The 22357-nt window shown below is 39.5% G+C and overlaps 1 protein-coding gene across 1 annotated transcript in view; it reads left to right on the top strand.

Annotated features, from left to right (window-relative positions):
* Window positions 1–19831, top strand: part of LOC107647047 — a 55579-nt gene extending 35748 nt beyond the window's left edge. The window contains exons 2-3 of the mRNA XM_021105558.1: window positions 18461–18813; window positions 19516–19831. Of these exons, the coding sequence (XP_020961217.1) occupies window positions 18461–18813; window positions 19516–19623 (461 nt within the window). The 3' untranslated portion in view covers window positions 19624–19831. The remainder of the gene's footprint in view (window positions 1–18460; window positions 18814–19515) is intronic.

Raw genomic sequence — 22357 nt, 5'->3', positions numbered from 1 at the left:
CAAAAGAAATCCACTTACCTAGGTGGACGTCTTACCAGGTCACTGTAGAACCTCTTGAGTCTGTCTGGTATTATCTTATATAGGTCTTACCAGGTAAGACTTTCGTACAGTCCTCCTGTGGAAAACCAGTAGACGAACATAGAAAGGGTTCGAAGTATCTCCCTAAGTGGTAGAAAAACGAACTTCCAGACTTGTAGGTGAGATTCGAACGAGTCGAAAACTCCGCCTGCAGAAGCTCAAGAACTTATTAACATGGTTGCAAATAATCAATTCATGTATACTTCTGAGAGAAATTCCGTGAATAATGAGACGCCTCAGAAGAAGGGAGTTCTTGAAATTGATACTCTGAACGCCATATTGGCTCAGAATAAAATATTGACTCAGCAAGTCAATATGATCTCTCAGAGTCTAAATGGATTGAAGGAATCATCCAACAGTACTCAAGAGGCATCTTCTGAGGAAGAAGCTTATGATCCTGAGAACCCTGCAATAGCAGAGGTGAATTACATGGGTGAACCTTATGGAAACACCTATAATCCCTCATGGAGAAATCATCCAAATCTCTCATAGAAGGATCAACAAAAGCCTCAACAAGGCTTTAATAATAGTGGAAGAAACAGGTTTAGCAATAGCAAGCCTTTTCCATCATCTTCTCAGCAACAGACAGAGAACTCTGAACAAATTACCTCTAATTTAGCAAACTTAGTCTCTGATCTGTCCAAGACTACTCTAAGTATCATGAGTGAAACAAGGTCCTCCATAAGAAATTTGGAGGCACAAGTGGGCCAGCTGAGTAAGAAAATCACTGAAACACCTCCTAGTACTCTCCCAAGCAATACAGAAGAGAATCTAAAGAGAGAGTGCAAGGCCATTGATATATCAATCATGGCCGAACCCACAAAAGCGGAAGAGGACGTGAATCCCAGTGAGGAAGACCTCCTGGGACGTCCAGTGATCAACAAGGAGTTTCTCTCTGAGGAACCAAAGGAATCTGAGGCTCATCTAGAGACCATAAAGATTCCAATGAACCTCCTTATGCCCTTCATGAGCTCTGATGAGTATTCTTCTTCTGAAGAGAATGAGGATGTTACTGAAGAGCAAGTTGCCAAGTACCTTGGTGCAATCATGAAGCTGAATGCCAAATTATTTGGCAATGAGACTTGGGAAGATGAACATCCCTTGCTCATCAATGAACTGAATGATCTGGATCAACTGACATTACCTCAGAAGAAACAGGATCCTGGAAAGTTCCTAATACCTTGTACCATAGGCACCATGACCTTTGAAAAGGCTCTATGTGACCTTGGGTCAGGGATAAATCTCATGCCACTCTCTGTAATGGAGAAACTAGGAATCCTTGAGGTACAGGATGCCAATTTCTCATTAGAGATGGCAGACAAATCTATGAAAATGGCTTATGGACTAGTAGAGGACATGATAGTAAAGGTTAAAGGCCTTTACATCCCTGCTGATTTCATAATCCTAGACACTGGAAAGGATGAGGATGAATCCATCATCCTTGGAAGACCCTTCTTAGCCACAACAAGAGCTGTGATTGATGTAGATAGAGGAGAGTTGGTCCTTCAACTGAATGAGGACAACCTTGTGTTTAAAACTCAAGGATCTCCTTCTGTAACCATGGAGAGAAAGCATGAGAAGCTTCTCTCAGTACAGAGTCAACTAAAGCCCCCACAGTCAAACTCTAAGTTTGGTGTTGGGAGGCCTCAGCCAAACTCTAAGTTTGGTGTTGAACTCCCATATCCAAACTCCAAGTTTGGTGTTGGGAGTCTATTAAATTAACCTGATCACCTGTGTGGCTCCGTGAGAGCCCACTGTCAAGCTAGTGACATTAAAGAAGCACTTGTTGGGAGGCAACCCAATTTTTATTTATCTAATTTTATTTTTATTTTCATTGTTCTTTCATGTTTTATTAGGTTCATGATCATGTGAAGTCACAAAATAAATACAAAAATTAAAAACAGAATCAAAAACAGCAGAAGAAAAATCACACCCTGGAGGAAGGACTTACTAGCGTTTAAACGCCAGTAAGGAGCATCTGGCTGGCGTTCAACGCCAGAACAGAGCATGGATCTGGCGTTGAACGCCAGAAACAAGCAACATCCTGGCGTTCAAATGCCAGGAATGCACCCTGGGAAGAGCTGGCGCTGAACGCCAGAAACAAGCATAGAACTGGCGTTCAACGCCAGAAACATGCTGCATCTGGGTGTTGAACGCCCAGAACAAGCATCAATTCAGCGTTTAAACGCCAGAATTGCATGCAAAGGCGTTTTACATGCCTAATTGGTGCAGGGATGCAAATCCTTGACACCTCAGAATCTGTGGACCCCACAGGATCATCTCAGCATCTGTGGACCCCACAGGATACCCACCTACCTCTACTCATATTCTTCCCTCTTCTCAACATTCATCCTCTCTTCCCAATAAACACCCTTCCCCAAAATAACCTCCACCAATCACCTCCAATTCCCCTCCAAAACCATCATACACCCACCTACACCCACCCACTCAAATTCAAACCATCACTCCTTCCTTTTCACACATCATAACCACCTAAAACCCCCAGTGGCCGAACCATTCACACACCTCCATCTCCTCCATCTCTTCTTTTTCTCATCCTCTTTCTTCTTTTGCTCGAGGATGAGCAAACATTTTAAGTTTGGTGTGGAAAAAGCATTGCTTTTTTTGTTTTTCCATAACCACTAATGCCTCAAGGGATGCACTTTTCTCCACAAAACTATTGGGAGCAAATCAACACCTCCGTAGGAGAATTAAGTTCCAACATGGGACAACTAAGGATGGAGCACCAAGAGCATTCCATCATCCTCCATGAAATTAGAGAAGATCAAAGAGCTATGAGGGAGGAACAACAAAGACAAAGAAGAGACATAGAGGAGCTCAAGAGCACCATTGGTTCTTCAAGAAGAGGAAGACGCCACCCTCACTAAGGTGGACTCATTCCTTAATCTCCTTGTTTATTTATTTTCCTGTTTTTTCGATTTTTGAGCTTTATGTTTTATTTATGTTTGTGTCTTTACTGTATGATCACTAGTGTCTAAGTGTCTATGCCTTAAAGTCATGAATATGAATCCATCACTTCTCTTAAATGAAAACTATTTTAAAAACAAAAGAACAAGAAGTACAGGGTTTCGAATTCATCCTTGAAACTAGTTTAATTATTTTGATGTGGTGACAATACTTTTTGTTTTCTGAATGAATGCTTGAACAGTGCATATGTCTTTTGAAGTTGATGTTTATGAATGTTAAATATGTTGGCTCTTGAAGAATAAGGAAAAAGGAGACATGTTATTTGATAATCTGAAAAATCATAAAAATGATTCTTGAAGCAAGAAAAAGCAGTGAATACAAAAGCTTGTAGAAAAAAAAAGAGAGAAAGAAAAAGAAAAAGCAAGCAGAAAAAGCCAAAAGCTCTTAAAACCAAAAGGCAAGAGAAAAAAGCCAATAGCCCTTAAAACCAAAAGGCAAGAGTAAATAAAAAGGATCCAAGGCTTTGAGCATCAGTGGATAGGAGGGCCTACAAGAATAAAATCCTAGCCTAAGCGGCTAAACCAAGCTGTCCCTAACCATGTGCTTGTGGTGTGAAGGTGTCAAGTGAAAACTTGAGACTGAGCGGTTAAAGTCAAGGTCCAAAGCAAAAAAAGAGTGTGCTTAAGAACCCTGGACACCTCTAATTGGGGACTTTAGCAAAGCTGAGTCACAATCTGAAAAGGTTCACCCAATTATGTGTCTGTGGCATTTATGTATCCGGTGGTAATACTGGAAAACAAAGTGCTTAGGGCCACGGCCAAGACTCATAAAGTAACTGTGTTTAGGAATCAACATATTGAACTAGGAGAATCAATAACACTATCTGAACTCTGAGTTCCTATAGATGCCAATCATTCTGAACCTCAATGGATAAAGCGAGATGCCAAAACTATTTAAGAGGCAAAAAGCTACAAGTCCCACTCATCTGATTGGAACTAAGTTTCATTGATATTTTGGAATTTATAGTATATTCTCTTCTTTTTATCCTATATTATTTTCAGTTGCTTGGGGACAAGCAACAATTTAAGTTTGGTGTTGTGATGAGCGGATAATTTATACGCTTTTTGGCATTGTTTTTACATAGTTTTTAGTATGATTTAGCTAGTTTTTAGTATATTTTTATTAGTTTTTAAATAAAAATTATATTTTTGGACTTTACTATGAGTTTGTATATTTTCCTGTGATTTCAGATATTTTCTGGCTGAAATTGAGGGACTTGAGCAAAAATCAGATTCAGAGGTTGAAGAAGGACTGCAGATACTGTTGGATTCTGACCTCCCTGCACTCAAAGTGGATTTTCTGGAGCTACAGAACTCCAAATGGTGTGCTTCCAATTGCGTTGGAAAGTAGACATCCAGGGCTTTCCAGAAATATATAATAGTCTATATTTTCTCGAGTTTAGATGACGCAAACTGGCATTGAACGCCAGTTCTATGTTGTAGTCTTGCGTTCAGCGCCAGAAACAAGTTGCAAAGTGGAGTTCAATGCCAGAAACACGTTACAAACTGGCGTTCAACTTCAAGAATGACCTCTCCACGTGTAAACTTCAAGCTCAGCCCAAGCACACACCAAGTGGGCCCCGGAAGTGAATTTCTGCATCATTTACTCATTTCTGTAAACCCTAGTAACTAGTTTAGTATAAATAGGAATTTATGCGATCTTCGGATCATCTTTGATTAGTTTTATGCTATCTTAGACTTTCATGGGGGCTGGCCATTCGGCTATGCCTGGACCATTATCACTTATGTATTTTCAACGGTAGAGTTTCTACACTCCATAGATTAAGGTGTGGAGCTCTGCTGTTCCTCATGAATTAATACAAAGTACTACTGTTTTTCTATTCAATTCAAGCTTATTCCTATTCTAAGATATCCATTCGCACCCAAGAACATGATGAATGTGATGATTATGTGACGCTCATCATCATTCTCACCTACGAACGCGTGCCTGATAAACACTTCCGTTCTACATGCAAACAAGCTAGAATGAGTATCTCTTGGATATCTAATACAGAGGACCGAGTCCGAGATATTAGAATCTTCGTGGTATAAGTTAGAACCCATGGATGGCCATTCCTGAGATCCGGAAATTCTAAACCTTGTCTGTGGTATTCCGAGTAGGATCCGGGAAGGGATGGCTGTGACGAACTTCAAACTCGCGAGTACTGGGCGTAGTGACAGACGCAAAAGGAGGGTGAATCCTATTCCAGTATGATCGAGAACCTCCAGATGATTAGCCATGCAGTGACAGCGCATCGGACCATTTTCACAGAGAGGATGGGATGTAGCTATTGACAACGGTGATGCCCTACATACAGCTTGCCATGGAAAGGAGTAGGAAAGATTGGATGAAGACAGTAGGAAAGCAGAGGTTCAGAGGAACGAAAGCATCTCTATACGCTTATCTGAAATTCTCACCAATATTTTACATAAGTATCTCTATCCTATTTTATTTATTTTCATCCACTATAATTTCTTAATACAATTTAATATCCGCCTGACTGAGATTTAAAAGATGACCATAGCTTGCTTCATACCAACAATCTCCGTGGGATCGACCCTTACTCAGGTAAGGTTTATTACTTGGACGACCCAGTACACTTGCTGGTTAGTTGTACAAAGTTGTGAAATAGAATTAAGATCATGAACGTGCATATTGAGTTTTTAGCGCCGTTACCAAGGAAGCAATGATCACGATTTCGCACACCAACTGCCTCAGGTGGCGTGCTCTGTAAGGCTGGTTCTGGTTCTGCTGCCTGTTGTTGTTATTATTCCACCTCTGATATCCTTGATTGTCTCTACCTCCTCTGTTATTGTTGTCCCTCCAATTCTGGTTAGAGTTGTCCTGCCATCCATGGCTGTAACTGCCACCTTGATTGTACCCTTGGTTAGGGCGGTTATAGAAGTTATGAGTGGCTGCCACAGTATTGTCTTCCTGCTGGAGCTACGGACATTCATCAGTATAATGGTTGTAATCGGCGCAGATCCCACACACTCTCTGTGGGACTAACTGTTGCCTTTGCTATGCTTGTTGTTGACTCAGCTGCATCTGCTTCAGTAAGTTGGTCATTTCACATATACTCTGAGCCAGAGCAATAGTTTCTTTGCTAGAAGATACCTCTGCAACAGCCTTTGAGCGACTTTGTTTCTGCCTGTGATTCCTTGTAGACTCAGCCAAGTCACTGATCAATTGCCATGCCTCATCAGTGGTCTTGTACTTTTTTATAGACCCATTGCTAGCACTCTCCAATGTGGTTTTATCTTGGGGCCTCATGCCTTGTGTGACGTAGCCGAGCAACACTATCTTGTCAATCATATGGTGGGGGCATGCTTCCAGAAGATTGTTGAAGCGCTCCCAATATTCATAGAGAGTCTCGGATTCGTCCTGGACAATCATGGAAATGTCCTTCCTCAGTTTATCAGTAACTTCGACTGGAAAGAATTTTTCCAAAAATTCTCTTCTGAGCGTATCCCAGTCAAAAACGGTTGCTGCGGGTTAAGTGTAGTACCACTCTCTTGCTTTTTCCTCAAGAGAGAATGGGAAAGCTTTCAACAGAATAGAAGTTTTATCTGCACCATCACACCTGACAGTAGAACAGGCTGCTTGGAAATTCCTCAGGTGCTTGATAGGCTCTTGAGCAGGTAAGCCATGAAACTTAGGCATCAAGTTGAGCAGTGCAGTCTTTATTTTAAAGTCTGTAGCCACTGCTGAGTGATGCGCTTGAAACGGTTGCATTGTGAAATCAGGGGCTCCAGCCTCCTGGATAGTAATTCTCCTAGGTGCTGCCATGTCACCTACACGTAAATCAACCGAATCAGCAGAAAGGGAGCTTGTTTTTTCCTCAAGTGACGTTTCAGATTCGCCCTCAGAGAGGATTAACCGACGCCGAGCTTGCCTTATTTGTGAGATAGTTCTTTCAATCTCAGGATCAAATACTGGCAAGCTTGGATCTAGAAGTGAACGCGTCATTTATCGAAAGAAACATGTAGCTCATAGTAGCAAAAATAAAATAAAATGAAAATAAATAAATTTCAATCAATAACTTAGCACTCAGTTGCAACTCCCCGGCAACGGCGCCAAACATTGACATAGCGGAAATTGACGAGTTAAGAATTTATTATAAGAGATACGTTGCAAGTACAGTTCTTAACCAACCAAAAATCCACTTATCAATTTAGAAGGATTGTCACAAAATTAAAATTAAAATTAAAATACTGGGAGTATGAATCCCAGGTCGTCTCCCAACGAGTTGCAAAAGTCTTGACGGAGGTAATAACTCTTCCCAATGTTCCGATCCAAAAAGAAATAAAATCAAATCCTAAGAACTATGGATGTGTAGAGAGAAAAACTAGAGGAGAGGTAAAATCAGATCTAAAAAACTAAAACTATGTGGAATGAATGTTCTGTTCTGTCTCTGCATGTTCCCTTGCTCTAATCTGCTTTTCTGGGCCGAAAACTGGTTCAAAACAGGGCCCAAAATTTCCCCCAGCGAATTCTGCAGATCGCGCATGTCACGCGATCACGTCATCCAGGCGTTCGCGTCATCCAGCATTTTGCCTTGCCACGCGTGCGCGTCGTCCACGCCTTCGCGACACTGGTGCAGTCTCCAATCTGCGCGGTCGCGTGAGCCATGCGTCCGCGTCACTTCTCGCTGGTCATCTCCTTAATTTCTTGTGTTCCTTCCATTTTTGCAAACTTCCTTTCCAATCTCCAAGTCATTCATGCCCTATAAAGCCTGAAACACTTAACACACAGATCACGGCATCGAATGGAATAAAGGGGAGTTAAAATACAAAATTAAAAGTCTCTAGGAAGCAAGTTTTCAACCATAAAGCATTTTTAGGAAGGAATTATAAATGCATGCTTATTTAATGAATAAGTGGGTAAAGATTTGATAAAACCACACAATTAAGCACAATATAAATCATAAAATAATGGTTTATCAGTAACCATGAAGCATATTACCAGCCCTCTGGCAACTGTCACAGTTACGTACAAACTCTCGGGAATCTCTATAGAGGGTAGGCCAGTAGAAGCCACATTGGAGGACCTTGGTGGCTGTTCGCTCACCTCCGAAATGGCCTCCATATTGTGACCCATGGCAATGCCATAAGATCTTCTGTGCTTCTTCTCTAGGCACACACCTACGGATTATTCCGTCTGCACATCTCTTAAAGAGATAGGGTTCATCCCACAAGTAGTACTTTGCATCAGTAATTAATTTTTTCTTTTGTTGCCTGCTGTACTCCTTGGGTATAAATCTTGCAGCTTTATAGTTTGCAATGTCTGCAAACCATGGTGTTTCCTGAATGGCAAACAATTGCTCATCTGGAAAGGTTTCAGAGATCTCAATAGAGGGAAAGGACGCCCCTTCTACTGGTTCTATCGGGGATAGATGATTAGCCACTTGGTTTTCTGTCCCTTTTCTGTCTCTTATTTCTATGTTAAACTCTTGCAGAAGCAACACCCATCTTATGAGCCTGGGTTTTGAATCCTGCTTTGTAAGTAGATATTTAAGAGCAGCATGGTCAGTGTACACAATCACTTTTGATCCTACTAAGTATGATCTAAACTTGTCAATGGCATAAACCACTGCAAGTAATTCCTTTTCTGTGGTTGTGTAATTTTTTGGGCATCATTTAAAACACGGCTAGCATAATAAATGACATGCAGAAGCTTGTTATGCCTCTGTCCCAATACTGCACCAATGGCATGGTCACTGGCATCACACATTAGTTCGAATGGTAATGTCCAGTCTGGTGCAGAAATAACTGGTGCTGTGACCAGCTTAGCTTTCAGAGTTTCAAACGCCTGCATACACTCTGTGTCAAACACAAATGGCGTGTCAGCAGCTAGCAGGTTGCTTAGAAGTTTTGCAATTTTTGAAAAATCCTTTATAAACATCCTATAGAATCCTGCATGCCCCAGAAAGCTTCTAATTGCCTTAACATTGGCAGGTGGTGGTAGTTTTTCAATTACTTCCACTTTAGCTTGATCCACTTCTATTCCCTTGTTTAAAATTTTATGCCTAAGGACAATTCCTTCAGTCACCATAAAGTGACATTTTTCCCAGTTTAAAACCAGGTTGGTCTCTTGGCATCTTTTCAGAACAAGTGCTAAATGGTCAAGGCAGGAGCTGAATGAGTCTCCAAATACTGAAAAGTCATCCATGAAGACTTCCAAGAATTTCTCTACCATATCAGAGAAGATAGAGAGCATGCACTTCTGAGAGGTTACAGGTGCATTGCACAGACCAAAAGACATCCTTCTGTAGGCAAACACTCCAAAAGGACATGTGAATGCTGTTTTCTCTTGGTCCTGAGGATCTACTGCAATTTGGTTGTAGCCTGAAAAGCCATCCAAAAAGTAGTAATATTCATGACCTGCTAGTCTCTCTAGCATCTGGTCTATGAATGGTAAAGGAAAGTGATCCTTCCTGGTGGCTGTATTGAGCCTTCTGTAGTCAATACACATACGCCACCCTGTAACTGTTCTTGTAGGAACCAGTTCATTTTTTTCATTATGAATCACTGTCATGCCTCCCTTCTTGGGAAAAACTTGGACAGGGCTCACCCAGGGGCTATCAGAAATAGGATAAATAATCCCAGCCTCCAGTAACTTGGTGACCTCTTTCTGCACCACTTCCTTCATGGCTGGATTTAGCCGCCTCTGTGGTTGAACCACTGGCTTAGCATTGTCCTCCAATAGGATCTTGTGCATGCATCTTGCTGGGCTGATGCCCTTAAGATCACTTATGGACCACTCAAGAGCTGTCTTGTGTGTCCTTAGCACTTGAAGTAGTGTTTCCTCTTCCTGTGGATTTAAAGCAGAGCTTATGATCACCGAAAAAGTGTCACCTTCTCCTAGAAATGCATATTTCAGGGATGGTGGTAGTGGTTTGAGCTCGGGTTTAGGAGGTTTTTCCTCTTCCTGAGGAATTTTCAGAGGCTCTTTTATTTCCTATGAATCCTCCAGATCAGGCTTGACATCTTTAAAGATGTTTTCTAGCTCTGATTCGAGACTCTCAGCCATGTTGATCTCCTCTACCAAAGAGTCAATAAGATCAACTTTCATGCAGTCTTTTGGTGTGTTTGGATGCTGCATGGCTTTGACAGCATTTAACTTAAACTCATCCTTATTGACTCTCAAGGTTACTTCCCCCTTTTGGACATCAATGAGAGTTCGTCCAGTTGCTAGGAAAGGTCTTCCTAGAATGAGAGTAGCACTCTTGTGCTCCTCTATTTCCAGCACTACAAAGTCAGTGGGAATGGCGAATGGCCCAACCCTGATAATCATGTCTTCAATCACGCCTGATGGGTATTTAATGGAGCCATCAGCAAGTTGGAGACATATCCGGGTTGGTTTGACTTCTTCAGTTAAACCAAGCTTTCTGATAGTGGATGCAGGTATTAGGTTGGTACTTGCCCCAAGATCACATAAAGCTGTCTTGGTGCAATTACCCTCTAATATGCATGGTATCATAAAGCTCCCGGGATCTTTAAGCTTTTCTGGGAAGCTTTTCAAAATGACTACACTGCATTCTTCAGTGAGGAGAACTCTTTCAGTTTATCTCCAATCCTTCTTATGACTCAAGATCTCTTTCATGAACTTGGCATAAGAGGGTATTTGTTCAAGTGCCTCTGCAAACGGAATCTTTATTTTAAGAGTCCTGAGATAGTCTGCGAAGCGGGAAAATTGCTTATCCTGCTCCTCTTGGTGGAGTTTTTGAGGATAAGGCATCTTGGCTTTGTATTCCTCAACCTTAGTTGCTACAGGTTTATTTCCTACAGAGGTGGTTGGAGAAGCCTTTTTAGAGGGGTTGCTATCAGCACTTGTGTGTGTCTGATCCCTCACTGGCATTTGAATGCCAGGGTTGGAAGCTGGATTGGCGTTGGACGCCAACTTCTTACCTGTTTCTGGCATTTGAACGCCAGAACTGAGCTTCCATTGGGCGTTTGACGCTAGCTCCTTGCCTGTTTCTGGCGTTTGAACGCCAGAACTGCGCGTGGGTTGGGCGTTTAACGCCAGCTTTGCATCCTTTTCTGGCGTTTGAATGCCAGAGTTATTCCTCTCTGGGCTCTTACTGTCCTTAGAGGGATTTTGGATAATATTTTGCTCATCCTCTGTCAGTTGTTCTTTTCTTGGCTTTCTGCTGCTCTGAAGTGAGGTATTTAATATTTTTCCACTTCTTAATTGAACTGCCTAGCACTCTTCTGTTATCTGCTTTGATAACTGCTGTTTTGTCTGATTCAATTGTGCTTCCATATTTTTATTAGCATTTTTAGTGTCTTGTAGCATCTCCTTGAATTCTGCTAGCTGTTTTGTTAGAAAACACAATTGTTGATTGAGTTCAGCAACTTGTTCTGGAGGACCAAGTTCAGTAGATACTGCTTTGGCTTCTTCTTTTATGGAGGACCCACTACTTATGTACAGATGCTGATTTCTAGCAACTATATCAATAAGCTCTTGAGTTTCTTCAATAGTTTTTCTCATGTGTATAGATCCACCAGCTGAGTGGTCTAGAGATACCTGAGCTTTTTCTGTAAGCCCATAGTAAAGATGTCTAATTGCACCCACTCTGAAAACATTTCAGAAGGGCATTTCCTTAGCATCCCTCTGTACCTCTCCCAGGCGTTATAAAGGGATTCATCATCCTCTTGTTTAAAGCCTTGGATGTCCAACCTTAGCTGTGTCATTCTTTTTGGAGGGAAATATTGATTCAGGAATTTGTCTGATAACTGTGTCCATGTTCTTATGCTTGATGTGGATTGGTTATTTAACCACCTCTTAGCTTGATCTTTTACAGCAAAAGGAAACAGTAACAACCTGTATACATCCTGATCTACCTCCTTGTCACGCACTGTGTTAGCAATTTGCAAGAACTGCGCCAGAAACTCAGTAGGTTCTTCCTGTGGAAGACCGAAATACTGGCAATTTTGCTGCACCATGACAATGAGTTGAGGATTTAGCTCAAAACTTCTTGCTTTGATGGGAGGTATACAGATGCTACTCCCATATGCAGCAGTAATGGGGTTAGCATATGACCCCAGAGTCCTTCTGAACTGTTCATTTCCATTTAGGTCATGATGGATAAAATGGAATTGATATGAATTACAAACAAAATATATTTTTGTTTTTTTTATTTTATTTTATTAGAAACAAACTGAATTATTAAGAATAAATAAAAAGAATAAGATAAAATAAAACAATTAGAAATTAAAATGTAAATTTCGAAAACTAAGAGAAAAATAAATTTGAAAACAAAAATACTTACTTAATTAAGAAGATTTGAAAAATTTTGGATATGATTTTTGAAAAAGATTTTGAATTTTGAAATTTCAAAACTAAGATAAGATAGAATAGAAAGTTTTAAAATAAAAAAATCTGAATTTTTAAATGAAAATTCGAAAATTAATTAAAATAAAGAGAAAATATATTTTTGAATTTAATGAAGAAAGAGGAGAAACAGTAAAAAATGACACCAAACTTAAATTTTTTTTATCAAAACAAAGGAAACAAATAGGAAAACTTTGAATATCATGATGAATGCTAAGAACAACTTCTGAAAAATTTTTAAGAAAACAGAAACAAAAAGGACACCAAACTTAAAAACTTTTATATTCTGAGCACTAATAATTCGAAAAAAAATGAGAGAAAAATAAAATCAGGCAATTGACACCAAACTTAAAATATGAAATTAAACTCAAAGAAAAAACTCAATTATTAGTTTATAAAAATTTTTGAAGGAAAAAAAAAAGAAAAATTGAAAAAGAAAACAAGGATTCTGGAAAAAAAAAGTTTCAACCAAAAACAATAATAGAAGACGCAATTTTAGTTACTCTAAACAAAAAAGATAAATTTTCCCTAATCTAAGCAACAAAATAAACCGTCAGTTGTCCAAACTCGAACAATCCCCGGCAACGGCGCCAAAAACTTGGTGCACGAAATTGTAAATCACACTTTTTACAACTCGTACCACTAACCAGCAAGTGCACTGGGTCATCCAAGTAATACCTTACGTGAGTAAAGGTCGAGTCCCACGGAGATTGTCGGCTTGAAGCAAGCTATGGTTATCTTGTAACTCTTAGTCAGGATATCAATTATGATTATCAGTTTGAATTGCGAAGAATAAAAGAGCATGAAATAAATACTTGTTATGCAGTAATGGAGAATATGTTGGAGTTTTGGAGATGCTTTGTCTTCTGAATCTCTGCTTTCCTACTGTCATCTTCTTCATGCACGCAAGGCTCCTTCCATGGCAAGCTGTATGTTGGTGGATCACCGTTGTCAATGACTACCATCCGTCCTCTCAGTGAAAAAGGTCCATGTACATGGCTAATCATCTGTCGGTTCTCACTTGTGATGGAATAGGATCCATTGATCCTTTTACATCTGTCACTACGCCCAGCACTCGCGAGTTTGAAGCTCGTTGCAGTCATCCCTTCCCGGATCCTACTCGGAATACCACAGACAAGGTTTAAACTTTTTGGATCTCAAGAATGCTGCCAATGGATTCTAGCTTATACCACGAAGACTCTGGTCTCACAGATCTGAAAGTTCTGTTGTCAGGAGAGGTGATCAGACTCATGAGACAGGAACCCAGAGATACTCATTCAATCTAAGGTAGAACGGAGGTGGTTTCCAGGCACACGTTCATAGGTTGAGAATGGTGATGAGTGTCACGGATCATCACATTCATCATATTGAAGTGCGAATGAATATCTTAGATAGAAACAAGCGTGTTTGAATAGAAAACAGAAATGGTTGCATTAATTCATCGAGACACAGCAGAGCTCCTCAACCCCAAAAATGGACTTTAGAGACTCATACCATCAAAGATACAAAGTTCAGATCTAAAAATGTCATGAGCCACAAAATAAATCTCTAAAAGTTGTTTAAATACTAAACTAGTAACCTAGGTTTACAGAAAATGAGTAAACTACGATAGATAGTGCAGAAATCCACTTCTGGGGCCCACTTGGTGTGTGCTGGGGCTGAAACTTGAGCTTTACACATGCCTAGGCTCTTTCTGGAGTTAAACGCCAGGTTGTAACCTGTTTTAGGCGTTTAACTCCAACTTGAAACCTGTTTCTGGCGTTTAATGCCAGAATGGAACATGGAACTGGCGTTAAACGCCGGTTTACATCGTTTATCTTTGTGCAAAGTATAGACTATTATATATTGCTGGAAAGCGCTGGATGTCTACTTTCCAACGCAATTGAGAGCGCGCCAGTTGGACTTTTGTAGCTCCAGAAAATCTATTTCGAGTGTAAGCAGGTCAGAATCCAACAGCATCAGCAGTCTTTTTTTTAGCCTGAATCAGATTTTTGCTCAGATCCCTCAATTTCAGCCAGAAAATACCTGAAATCACAGAAAAGCACACAAACTCCTAGTAAAGTCCAGAAATATGAATTTTTCCTAAAAACTAATAAAAATATACTAAAAACTAACTAAAACATACTAAAAACTACATGAAATCACCCCCAAAAAGCGTATAAAATATCCGCTCATCAGCTACAGAGTGGGGGAATCAGGGGAATTCATTCATACAACTTTCATTCACATAATTTTAGGTTTTAGATATAGTTTTCTAGAGAGAGAGGCTCTCTCCTCTCTCTAGGTTTTAGGATTCTTAGGTTTAATTCTTCCCAATTTCAGATTTCTATCTTAGTTTAATTAGTTTCTCTTCTACTCTTATTAGTTCTAGCATTCTAGTTTATTTATTTCCCTTATTGATTACTTTATGTTGCCAATTGGTTTATGAATTCTCATGTTAGATTTGATTTTCTATTTAATGCAATTTGAGATATTTCATAATTATGGTTGCTTTCTTCAATTTATGTTATTGATGCTTTCAATTGGTTGTTTGGAATTTATTATCTCTTATTGATTTTCTATGCTTTTATGTTGTGCCTTCCAAGTATTTGATAAAATGCTTGGTTGGATTTTAAATTAGCTTTATATGTTCTTAGCTTTGGTTGAGTAATTGGAGACTCTTGAGTTATCAAACTCCTTTGTTGATTGATAATTGAAAGTTGCTAATTGACTTGAATTCCACTAACTCTAGTCTTTCCTTGGGAGTTGACTAGGACTTGAGGATTCATATTGATTTATCCATTTGACCTACCTTCATAGTTAGAGGTTAACTAAGTGGGAGCATTGATAGCATGGAAATTTGTCTCTCAACAATTTTCCTTCGGCAAGTATACCGAATTGTCGTCAAGTAAAAACTCACAATAGAGTGAGGTCGAATCCCATAGGGATTGATTGGTCAAGCAACTTTAATTAGAGGAATGTTCTATTTGAGTGAAGCAGAATTTGGTTTGAGAGTTGCAGGAAATTAAATGGCGGGAAAGTAAATAGCAGAAAATGTAAATTGCTGGAAATAAAGAGCTGAATGTAAATGGCGGAAAGTAAATTGTAGAATCTTAAATGGGAATGGGGAAGATACTCATAAAAGTAAATTGAAAAAATTAAAGAGAATGGGTAAGATCAGAAATGGGGATTCATTGGGCTTAGGAGATGTTGCATTCTCCGGATCAAGTTCATTTTCATCTCTTCCTCAATCAATGCATTCATTGATCTCCTTGGCAATCTTAAGTGATTGAATTCCAATTTCTTGGTAATTCAATCTCTCAAATCTTGATCAATAACCAATTTCTTGGTCAATTGCTCATGAGAAGAGATGAAGTATGGTCACTGATTATACCACATGCATTCCCAAATCAAGTGTTGGTAGGATTATAGTCACCATACCCAACCAAACCCAATTTGGTCCAACATGAGAAAGCATTTCTAGCATGATCTCTTCATTCCTCTTCCAAGGTTCAAAAGAGATCCAAGTATGAATAGCTTCTTTTCCAAGATAACTACCCAATTGGATGAAGATTGAAAGCTTTCTAGTAAAATCAAGAGAAAAGATAGAAGAAGAGTAATGAAAATTAGTATTGATCCATCAAATTACAACAGAGCTCACTAACCCAATGAAAGGGGTTTAGTTGTTCATAGCTCTAGAAATGGAAAACAAAGATGGAGAATACATCATGAAAACTAGAACTAGAAGTGCAGAGAAAGTAAATTATACAGAGAGTAGTTCCCAATTTCCAATCCCCCCAAAAAGCTCTTTCTAATTCAAAACTACCCCTATATATACTACTCTTCTGATCTTCTAGTTGGTTCTTTAAGTCTTGGATATGGGCCTTTGGATCTTGAGTTTGAAGCAGTTATCTTCCGCAGTGGGCATAGCTTTACTTGCAGAGAGAAAGTGTGGAGTAGGCAGGGTGTTTAGCTCAGGACGTTAGTGGCGTTAACGTTAAGTGAGAGTGTGGGTTCGAGAACGTTAGTGGCAATCACCTTTTTCACTAACGTTCCTCACTCAGGGATAATCCACGTTAACTTCAACGTTAGTGGCACTAACGTGACCACTAACGTTGCCTCTTGGTCCTTCGCACACGTCATTGGGACTCACCTTTTCCAATAACGTTGAGAGACTTCCCTTCCCCCTACGTTAGAGTCCACGTTAACTTAGTTAACGTGGCTCTTAACGTAAGCTTGCCAATCCTTCGAGAACGTTAGTGACACTTACCTTTGTCACTAACGTTCCGATGTGCCCCTACTTCCCACGTTAGAGTCCACGTTAACTAGGTTAACGTGGCTTCTAACGTAGTAATGCTAGCCATCTCCAACATTCCACGTTGGTGGTCACGTTAGTTAGACTAACGTGGCTGCCAACGTGGCTCTTTCTTGCTTTCTTTGTCCTGAAATCAAGCAATGCAGTGCATCAAAGTTCTAATCCACATCATGAGACATGCATCATCCAATTTGTCATCTAATTCATGCAAAATTCTCATGAAATCATGTAAAGTGCTCAATGTATACTTAAATCTGGCTTATTTGTGTTCTTAGGCTAAATGCTCTATGAGGGGGCGACTATTTAAGATAAGCTTTCAGCCAGCACTCCCGAACCAGTTAGTTCAAGGTGCTAGGTTTTAAGACACCCCTAAGGACTTACTTCCTCAAGTCTCTTTCCCCCATACACACACACCACAGACACATGGTTTGTTATTTCCTTTCTTGAGACCTTGGTGTCCAGCACCTCTTTGGGTTACTAAATGTTCTGTAGCAAGGTTGCTCTTGATAGTGGATTTTCAGTTGATAATCCCAGGTTAGTTAACCTAAGTTACCAAGTGATGAAGCACTCCTAAGAACTTATTCATCCAAGCAGATCCTTGGTACAGGAGCACCACAGACACATCTCTCAAGTTTCAAACCCTTGGTGCCTAGCCTTATTCTTTATTAACTTTTCTTTCTTTTTCAACTCTTATTGTTCTTTTCCCCTTTTTCTTATTAGGATCTTGTTATTTAGCTAGTCTCATGGGGTGTGTTTCAAACATATGATTCAGGACAGATAGTTGTCTTCCCACCCTTGTTGGTGAATCAACTTAGCTAACTTATGACCACATCACACACTAAGGAACTTACTCCACAATATGAACTCCACTCTGGTCTTTGATAACAATTATTCTCTTTTTATTTGATTCAAAAGGAGACAAGCATACAAGTAAGCAAGGTGAAAATCCAGCAGGTATCGTGGACAGCACACATATGACAAAAGCAATAGAGCAACATTAAACTCTAATCATCTAAACTAATGAGCAACTATAAATCAAGTTCCTTCGGACTTCCAATTTTTTAGCATTTTAAGTATAGAAATTAAGTAACAACACAACCTTCGGGTGATGGTTTCTTGCTATCCCCTTGTTGTCCTTATCCATAGTTTTTGCTCCTTCATTTCCTTGGATGATGGTGCACTATTTCCTCAGAAGGTTCCTGCAAAGTTATTGGAAGTTGCTTGTTTCCAAAGCACTTGAGACATAGTTAGCTTGCATGTATGCTTGCGAATTTCTGAACTTAATTTGGTGTGTGAACACCAAAATTAGTTCTTTTGCCTAGTACAACAGATTGCATACTTGCAGAGAGCCTCATATATTGTTATTAACAAAACAACCATTAACTTCAGACTAAACTACTGCTAAGTGGTTCCCCTGATTGGTTGGAGCTAGCAATCTGTCATTGGAGAGTAGTGTGATTATAACCATTGTTGTCAAACTCGCGAGTTAACTCGTAAACTCGTGCGAGTTTACGAGTTTAGGCAGTGGAATCGAGTTAACTCGGACACAAACTCGTTTCTGGGTAGACTCGGGTAGACTCGGATAAACTCGGTCAAACTCACGAGTTTATTCATGAGTCAGCGAGTTTGATTTAGGTTGGGTTTTTTGCCAAAACGGCCCGTTTTGGGCAAAGAAAAAAAAAGAAAGGCTGCAAGGGAGCAACCCACTAACCCAGCTAACCCTAAATCCTCTTTACTCACACTCACTCTCTTCTTTTCTCCAAGCTCTCTTCTTCTTCGCATTTCGTCATCAACAGTCCATCCCTTGTCGCCGTCTGTCCCCGATCTGTCACTGCCGTTTGTCGTTCGCCATTTCTCAAACCACCGTTCTCTCACTCTTGCTCTCTCACTCAGCTCAACACACTCTCACTCTCTCGCTCCCTGTTTTGCATCGAAGAACGCAGATTCGTGGAGTACATCAGTCAGCACAACACAGCGACACCAGTGTCAGACACGCTTCTGTCGGTCGTTGTGGAGCACAGTTCCGTCGGTCGTCGGGGAGCACAGTACAGCAACGCGCCAACGCCAGTGTCAGCTACTCAGCTGAGCCTACTTCATTCTGCCATCTTAGCCTTCAGGTATGTTTAAAAATAAATTAGTTACTGAATTGAATCAATTGATGCATTTCGTAGTTGTTACTTGTTAGTGTGAGTTTAATCTGTAATGTTGGTAGTTGAACAAATTTAAATAATTTTGGTATAATGGTATGATTTCTGCCATTTTGATTCTGAAATTAACTTTTTAAATTTTTTTTTAGTTTGAATTCTGGTGTGATGAATGACGAAATATGGATTAATGAATCTGAATATCTAATAGTTATATATTTGTTAATGAATGATGAAATATGGATTACTAAATAAGCTCTGGTGTTAGATACTTGGACAGTTAGACTGTTAGTTACTTTGATGTTTTTTATTAATGAATCTAAATATCTGAAATACTGAAACTCTGATATGTTAGTTTAGTTTAGTTTATTGAAAACTAAAATCTGAATTTAGAAAATCTGAAATGTTAGTTTAGTTTAGTTTAGTTTATTGAAATATGAAATCTGAATTTAGGAAATCTGAAATGTTAGTTTAGTTTAGTTTATTGATTGCTGAAATATGAATTTATAAAATCTAAAATGTTAGTTTAGTTTAGTTTATTGAAATATGAAATCTGAATTTATGAAATCTGAAATGTTAGTTTAGTTTAGTTTAGCTTAGTTTAGTTTATTGAAATCTGAAACTCTGGATAACTTTGCTAAATTAATTATTTAGTTTGTTGATTTGTTGATTTAGGGACACAAATACAAAATGTCTGAAACAAATGATGTTTCTGATGAAGATGGTGAAGATGATGATGTTGATGCCATGGAAGATGAAGATATTGGAGGATTTCAATTTTAGACTTTTACTTTATTAGAACATTTAGTTGTTGCTTTGTTATTTTCTTTTGTTTTTCGGTTGTGTTATATGAAGCTTTGATTGTGTGATTGTGTGTTTTATGTTGAACTAGATGCATATTTGTGAAGGATTTGAATGTGTGGTCTAGAGTACTTGTTATAATTGTAGTATTATGTTAATTTATTATGTGTTTTGATGTTAAAATTGTTAAGTTTAAATGCCTATATTTGATTAAATATATATATTATACATGATATATATATTTTTTATAAAAAATTTATAACAGGTAAACTCGTACGAGTCTACAAGTCGAGTCTACGAGTCGAGTCTAGGTCAGCTCCACGAGTTTACCTAAACTCGCGAGTTTGACAACCTTGATTATAACGAATATCTTTGGTAGAACACCAAACTTAAAACTGCACTTTCACTTTTGGATTTGTTTTGGTGTGGAACACCAAACTTAGCTCCTCGCAATACAGGGGAAACAACTTGTGATTTTTATTGAAATGATGATGAAAAAGAAACTACCTCAGGTTGGGTTGCCTCCCAACAAAGCGTTCTTTTAGCGTCGCTAGCTCGACGATTCCTCCATTACTTGAGATGATACTTCACTTTAGGGTTTTCCCCCATGTTGCCCATATAGTGTTTGAGCCTTTGTCCGTTCACAGTGAAAGTCCTCTCCGAACTTTCATCCATGATTTCTATGTGCCCATATGGCGAGACTTTTGTGACAAGAAAGGGTCCTGACCACCTTGATTTGAGTTTGCCAGGGAACAGTCTCAATTTGGAGTTGTAAAGGAGTACTTGCTGCCCCTTTTCGAAACTCCTTGGTGCCAGATGCAGGTCATGTCTTCTCTTCACCTTTTCTTTATAAATCTTGGCATTTTCATAGGCTTGAGATCTAAATTCCTCCATCTCTTGCAGCTGCAAGATCCTCTTTGCACCAGCAGCGATGCTGTCAAAATTTAATAACTTGAGAGCCCAGAGAGCTTTGTGTTCCAGCTCCAGTGGTAGATGACAAGCTTTCCCATACACCAGTTGGTATGGGGACATCCCTAGTGGCGTTTTAAATGCTGTTCTGTATGCCCAAAGAGCATCATCCAGCTTCTTCGACCAATCCTTTCTTGATGTACCCACAGTCTTTTCCAAAATCCATTTTAGCTCTATGTTAGATATCTCAGTTTGCCCACTTGTTTGGGGATGGTAAGGTGTGGCAACCTTGTGTTTCACCCCGTATCGTAGGAGAAGAGCTTCTAGTGGTCTGTTACAAAAATGGCTCCCTCCATCACTGATGAGTGCTCGTGGGACTCCAAACCGGCTAAAAATATTCTTCCTGAGAAAGTTCATGACCACCTTGTTATCATTTGTTGGGGTTGCAATAGCCTCCACCCACTTGGAAACGTAGTCCACTGCCACCAAAATGTACTTATTTGAATATGAGGTTAGGAATGGTCCCATGAAATCGATTCCCCATACATCAAACAGTTCTAGTTCTAAGATGAAATTTTGTGGCATCTCATTTCTTTTGGGCAAGTTCCCAGATCTTTGGCACTCATTGCAGCTCTTTACTAGTTCTTTACAATCCTTGAAAAGGGTGGGCCAAAAGAATCTGCTTTGTAACACCTTTGCTGCAGTTCTATCCCCTCCAAAATGGCCTCCATAGCATGAGCCGTGGCAATTCCACAGGACCTCTCGTCCCTCTTCTTCTGAAACACATCTTCTCAGGTTTCCATCTGAACATTTCTTGAAGAGATAAGGCTCATCCCAGACAAAATATTTTGCATCATTTATGAGCTTTCTTTTTTGATGTTTGTTGATTTCTGGAGGTAAAGCCCCAGTTGCCTTGAAGTTGGCAATGTCTGCGAACCATGGTGCTTTATGAACTGTCATCAACTGCTCATCAGGGAAGAGCTCATTTACACTTGTATCATGTGTTCCACCTTCATCATGAGGGATTCTGGATAGGTGATCTGCTACCTTGTTCTCCACTCCTTTCTTGTCTCTAATTTCAATATTGAATTCCTGCAACAATAAGATCCATCTTATTAGTCTTGGTTTTGATTCTTGCTTGGCAAACAAATATTTAAGTGCCGTATGATCTGTGAAAACAATTACTTTAGCACCAATGAGGTATGATCTAAACTTATCAAATGCAAAAACTATTACTAGCAACTCCTTTTCAGTAGTGGTATAATTTCTTTGAGTTTCATTGAGGACTTTGCTAGCATAGTATATCACATGGACTAAGTTATCTTTCCTCTGCCCTAACACGGCCCCAACTGCAAAATCAGATGCATCACACATCAATTCAAATGGTAAGTTTCAATCGGGTGGGGAAATGATATGGGTAGAGGACAATCTCTTTTTCAAATTTCCAAACGCTAGCATGCATGTTTCATTGAAGATAAATGGTGTATCAGATACAAGAAGATTGCTTAAGGGTTTGGCTATCTTTGAAAAATCTTTAATAAACCTTCTGTAAAAGCCAGCATGCCCTAAAAAACTCCTAATTGCCTTGACATCACTGGGTGGAGGAAGTTTTTCAATAAGTTCCACTTTAGCTCTGTCCACCTCAATGCCTTGGTTAGAAACCTTATGGCCAAGGACTATTCCTTCTGTCACCATAAAGTGACATTTCTCCCAATTCAAAACCAGATTGGTCTCTTGGCACCTTTTCAATACTAAGGCTAGGTGATTTAGGCAGATAGGAAAGGAATCTCCGAATACCGAGAAATCA

This window comes from Arachis ipaensis, chromosome B06 (assembly GCF_000816755.2).
Source record: "Arachis ipaensis cultivar K30076 chromosome B06, Araip1.1, whole genome shotgun sequence".
Lineage (NCBI taxonomy): Eukaryota > Viridiplantae > Streptophyta > Magnoliopsida > Fabales > Fabaceae > Arachis > Arachis ipaensis.
The sequence above is the reverse complement of the archived record's forward strand: the minus strand, read 5'-3'. Positions and strand labels throughout refer to the sequence as shown.